At 32.9% G+C, this 6298-nt stretch overlaps 1 protein-coding gene across 1 annotated transcript; it reads left to right on the top strand.

Moving 5' to 3' along the window:
• The first annotated feature begins 1810 nt into the window (after nt 1–1810).
• Nucleotides 1811–3516, top strand: ImpE2 (Ecdysone-inducible gene E2). The gene has a single exon (XM_065505464.1). The coding sequence runs from the start codon at nt 1915–1917 to the stop codon at nt 3256–3258; it is 1344 nt and encodes a 447-aa protein (XP_065361536.1). The 5' UTR covers nt 1811–1914; the 3' UTR covers nt 3259–3516.
• Nucleotides 3517–6298: the final 2782 nt, after the last annotated feature.

Genomic DNA, 6298 nt, shown 5'->3' with positions numbered 1-6298 from the left:
TTTTTTGGCCATTTTGGAGGAACCTATTTTTCTCTGGAACCATTCACACGATTTTTAGCACGATTGTCTCATTATGTTCCAAAAACTGTCTTCTTTCATAATATATATGGCTTTTACCGAGCCACTTCCCACATTTCCCATAATAAATCAGCAACGATTTTTTTTGGCCATTTTGGAGGAAGTCATTTTTCTATGGAACCACTCACACGATTTTTAGCACGATTGGCTCATTTTGTTCCAAAAACTGTCTACATTCATATTATATATGGCTTGTACCGAGCCACTTCCCATGTGTCCCGTAATAAATCAGCAACGATTTTTTTTGGCCATTTTGGAGGAACCTATTTTTCTCTGGAACCATTCACACGATTTTTAGCACGATTGGCTCATTTTGTTCCAAAAACCCCCTACTTTCATATTATATATGGCTTGTACCGAGCCACTTCCCATGTGTCCCGTAATAAATCAGCAACGATTTTTTTTGGCCATTTTGGAGGAAGTCATTTTTCTCTGGAACCATTCACACGATTTTTAGCACGATTGTCTCATTATGTTCCAAAAACTGTCTTCTTTCATAATATATATGGCTTGTACCGAGCCACTTCCCATGTGTCCCGTAATAAATCAGCAACGATTTTTTTTGGCCATTTTGGAGGAAGTCATTTCTCTATGGAACCACTCACACGATTTTTAGCACGATTGGCTCATTTTGTTCCAAAAACCCTCTACATTCATATTATATATGGCTTGTACCGAGCCACTTCCCACATTTCCCGTAATAAATCAGCAACGATTTTTTTTGGCCATTTTGGAGGAACCTATTTTTCTCTGGAACCATTCACACGATTTTTAGCACGATTGTCTCATTATGTTCCAAAAACTGTCTTCTTTCATAATATATATGGCTTTTACCGAGCCACTTCCCACATTTCCCATAATAAATCAGCAACGATTTTTTTTGGCCATTTTGGAGGAAGTCATTTTTCTATGGAACCACTCACACGATTTTTAGCACGATTGTCTCATTATGTTCCAAAAACTGTCTACTTTCATAATATATATGGCTTGTACCGAGCCACTTCCCATATTTCCCGTGGTAGATCAGCAACGATTTTTTTTGCCATTTTTGATTAACCTTCTTATACCTAAATTCCAACTAGTAATTTTTGTTAAAATTAAATTATAGTTTTCTAGTATTTCTTAGGTTTTATGTTTTTTGCTTTTATTTCCATTTGCATTAATATTACTATATAATTGGGTATTTTTACTTCCCGATTTTCTTAATTCCCATAAATTGGGTATTTCGACTTCCCGGTTTTTTAAATTCCCAAAATCGACGCTATCTCGTCGACGCTATCTTGGCTCACGTAGAAAATAATTCATTTGAAATCATTACAATTTCCAAGTAACAATTTCCTCTCTTTAATTGCCACAATCGATGTTTAATTCACTAAACCAAAGGACAGCAAATGTATGTTTGCAGAATATTTAACAAGACTAAATAATTTTTCATCTACTTGCAACCAAGAAAAGCTCTACAATATTCCCATAAAGACAATTTCAATACAAGTTATAAATATTTATAAACAAGCACAACAAAAAAAAAATAAAACGTTCAATTCAATTCAAAGCCAAGTGCAAACGACGACGATCGGAGGCTTTAAGATACACAAATAAAAACAACAAAGTAAAGTAAACTGAAACGTAAAGAAACAACAACATGCAAGTTGTTACAAGCCGGGTATAAATGCGCTTCTGCCAAAGAAATTTCGAACAGTTTGTAAAGTGATTTTCAAGTGTTAACAACGATCGATCGTACGCACGAAGAGACACGCACGCGCTACTTGATTGGATTAAAAAAAAGCAGAGCTGATCGTTAAAACTAGTGGATTATTTAGGAGCAATTTAGCAGCAATGCGTTTTATCACCGCTTTTGTAGGAGTTTTCTTGGTGGTCTCTCTGTGTGAGGCCGCCGTAGTACAGAGACGTACTTATCGCAACACCGAAGAGATCCTCGTGCCTGTCACCATCATACAAGATGCTGAAGAAATTAAAGAGTCATCTGATGTAAAAGAAAACGAAACAGCTCCTCAAATTAAGAATTTAGCTGAGGAAGCAATTGCTGAAGATATTGTTGCCACAGCCGTAGATGAGGAACAAAAATTGGAGGTGGTCGAAGCTGTGGTAGAGGCTCAACGTCGCCTCGATGAAGCCATAGTTGAGGAGGAAATCAAGGAAGCTGTGCAAGAGGAACAGGATAAAGAAATTATTAAAGCCATAGAAGAGGAAAACAAATTGAGAACCGCAATTCCTGAAGTACCACAAATAGTTGCTGTGCTGCAACCCGAAGAAGCCAGCGAAGCTATTGAACAGCTTGCTCCACAAGTAATTGAGGAAGAAATTGAAAAATCTTCAGATTTAAAATCAGTAGTGGTGGAGAAAGAAACTCCCAATCGTGTGGTAGTGATATTAGAAACTAATAATGATGAGTCGGAACAAGCTGAAAGTGCTGTACGTCAAGCTACACAGGCCACTCCCACCCAAACCACAACTCAACAGAACTTTGTGCAACAATTAATACAAAACTCTCCCTTGGGACAGTTTTTCAATCAAATAACTGGACAAACTACTCAGGGTCAGGTGGCCAATGATGACCCCGCACCAGCTGCTCCAGCTCCTACTCTACCTGGACTCTTTAATCCCGTTACGGCTGTACAAAATGCCGCTCAATCTGTAGTCAATTCCACCACCCAGGCTTTTCAGGGATTACAACAATTTGCCTCGAATCTGGGTAATCAATTCCAAAATACTTTATCCGGCATAGGTGGCCAGCCACAAGAACAGGGAGCAAATGATGCCACCACTGCCAGACCACCAGGTCCCATACAACAACTAGTCAACACATTCATGGGCAACAATGGACAACAGCCTGCCCCCACACAACAAGGTCCTCTACAAGGTTTACTCAACATCTTCCAAGGTAACAATAGACCTCAAGGAGCTACAGCTGCTGCTACCGTTACAAATCCCGAACCTCTGCCCGCCAAAGAACCAGAGCCAGAAATCTCCGAACAAGTCCAAACTATTGCTAATGACGCCATCATTTCACCTGATCAAATAAGCAATGAAGTGCGTGACAGTGCCGAAGCCAATGATTCGTTTGAGGAGTCTGTCCAACCCGAAGAACTAATTGTGGTCAATGATGATGCTTCTCCAACCGAAACTGAGCAGGAAGAGAAACAGGAAGTTACAAAATAATTAAAATATAATTGTGTGTTTAGTTCTTAAGGTCCATAATGTAAGACTACTTTAAGTTTTTTTTCCTGCAAAAATCAAAAATTCAATTCATTTGCCGCCATTATCATCGCCATTATTCTCAATTAATTTAAAACATAAAAACAACACGTATTTTTTAAGATTCACCCACAAAAACGAAATTATTTATTTTTTTTACACCTACTACTTATTTTATTTAATAAAAAGAAAACAAAACGAATGTTGCAAAAATATTTAAAAGAGTTTTTATTGAGTAAAATATTGATTTTTGTTTAAATATATGAGTGATAACAGATTGAGTAAGTTATCAAATTCATAGAGATTGAGTAACTTTACAAATTCATAGAGGATTAAAGAATTTTGAAAATTTCTCATAAAACAATCAGTTTTTATGAGAAATTAAAAATTATGACAGATTGAGGCCCTTTTCTGGATTTAACGATTAAAGATTTTTTAATGTTTTTATGTCGAAATTAAATTTTGGCCCAAATAAGTGATTTAACTCGTTTTAACAAAGTTATTAGCGATTAAAGAAATTTGAAGTTTGTAAAAAAGAAATTTGCTGACAAATATAAGGGTGATGACTAGGCTGGTCCTTACTCTGCTTTTTTTAGGATTTTCAATGCTCCCAAGGTCTAAAATTGTTCTTTGTCATCTTTTGGGTGTATGACTTAAAAATGCCGAATTCTTTCAATATTTTAGCTTTTATTTTGAGACACTTGTACAATATAATTTTATTCATGGCCAATACCATTGTTAGCTATCACCATTTGTGATCACTCATATTTCTTACCATAAATCAATTTTTCATATAAATAAAACTCAGAAATCTAAAAATTCTTATTAACTTTGTAAATAAGCGTTTAATTGAGAAAAGGAGATCGATCTGTGATCACTCATATTTCGGATAAAATATCGATTTTTCATATAAATCAAGTAAGAGGGCTATATTCCGTTGTGCCGAATCTTATATACCCTTCCGTTGTGCCGAATCTTATATACCCTTCACCAAATTATACTTCAAAATAAAAATTTTAAATATTTTTAGGTAAACAAAATTTATTTTTTTTCCAAAGATGTTTTTTAATTTTTTCGAATTGTTTTTTAAAATTTTTTTTTAAATTTATAAAAAAAAATGTTTTTGTTTTTAAAATTTTTTTTTTATATTTAGCGAAAAAAAACATTTGGTGAAAAAAATAAAATAAAATTCTGGTTAAAAATATTTTGACCCATTGTAGGGCCAACTTACTACGGTATTATATATGTCGTTACAAAGGTGTTTGAAATATATATCATAAAATATCCATATTGTCTATATACATAAATGACTTAGTAATCCAGATAAATATAGGTAAAAAAATAGGTCAAAGGTCTGGTTGTTCTGGTTTTTTCCTGATATTTTAGCCATTTGCGGACCGATTTTCTCGATTCGGGCCACAAAGGTTATTTGGGGGCTTCGGAAAGTTGATTTCGACATACAGACGGACCAGATCCAGAATATATATACATACTTTATAGGGTCGGAAATGAAAAATGTAAAACGGAATGACAAACTTATAGTAAAAAACTCAAAAATATAAAAATACTTATTAACTTTGTAAATAAGCGTTTAATCGACAAAAGGAGCTCGATCTGTGATAACCAGGGAAACCGGAAATATGCTCTAAAAAAAGCGTTTTAAGCGCTTTAAATATGCAGTAAAACTTTAAAATATGCTCTTAAAATTTAAAAAATATGCTCTTAAAAATACAAACTTTTATATAATTTTTAACAAAAAATATACTTTTATTTAAAAAAATCAATAGAATTCATTTCTAAAAAGGTAAAGTAACATAAAATAAACAAAAATATCATGAACTAAAACAAGTATAACAAAAAATAAATACCACATAAAAACAATAAGAACTTAAGTTAGGAAAAGGCCTCGAGATGATATTTTATATAAATATATAGTCACTTTTTTTTCCAATTTAGGTTATTATTGCAATAAATTACAAAATATTGACTTAAATTTTCAAATAAAAATCGTTGTCTATTGGATCTGAAAACATTTTTATACATAGAAAATGTTCTTTCGACATCAACTGATGCACAGTGGTTTAGAAACTTTTTTTTTGGAAATAATTCGGTATCTCGGGAACTATTGGAGATATTATCAATATCAGCAAATATCAGCTATATTGGCAATAAAATTCTGAATAAAATAAAAAAAACTTGGTAACAGTTATCTCGTCCGTGTAAAAAGTTACACGCATCCAAAGTTGGAACATGTAAAATGGGCCTAATTTTTTACGATTTTTCCTAAAAAAGTCCCTATATTTTTTCTTTTGTAGAAACAAATTTTCTTTGGGACTATATACAATGTTTATATGTTCCGGAAAGAAAACTTAATGCAAAAGCATGTAAAGTAAAATTGGGCTCACTTAAGCGGACACAGTATCCCCCAGATCTATCCAAACTTGGACCATTTAAAAAAAAAAATATTTAGGTTTCAGTAAAAAATTCTAAAAAGGCAAAGCACCGATCCTCGAAAAAGTTCCGTATTTGTATAACCCTATATGTTGTTTAAATACTTAGAAAGTTGTTTTACTATCACACGGTAAATAGCGTCACAGTAGGCACTTTTCTAAAAAAACTCAGTTTTTGGAACACATTTTCCCCGTTTTAGGAATTTCGGTTTTTGAAAATAAAAAATGTCAAAAATTATAATGTCATTAATTTAAGGATATTTGGATCTAAATTAGTTCCCAATTTTGTTATTATATCTTTAACTGTTAAAATTTTACATTAAATCAAATTTTATATATTTATTCGTGGAAAATCACCATATGAAAGTTTTTTTAGTTTTTAAGGTAAATGAAGTCCCAAAATTTTATAAAATTATTTAATTTTACTAAAATATCAATCCTCAGGTCACAATGTTTTCAACAGTATCATATACTTATATAAAAAGCCTTTATTTACTCCTCAGAAGTTCCACAAACCTTGCCCGCTTTGACAAATTTGTACGTTTTTTCATATA

Source organism: Calliphora vicina, chromosome 3 (assembly GCF_958450345.1).
Source record: "Calliphora vicina chromosome 3, idCalVici1.1, whole genome shotgun sequence".
Taxonomy (NCBI): domain Eukaryota; kingdom Metazoa; phylum Arthropoda; class Insecta; order Diptera; family Calliphoridae; genus Calliphora; species Calliphora vicina.
Note: the sequence above shows the minus strand (reverse complement) of the source record. Positions and strands in the feature narration are given on the sequence as shown.

What these genes read in the sequence shown, in the direction of transcription:
- ImpE2 (XM_065505464.1), top strand. Translation starts at nt 1,915, where the DNA reads ATGCGTTTTATCACCGCTTTTGTAGGAGTTTTCTTGGTGGTCTCTCTG.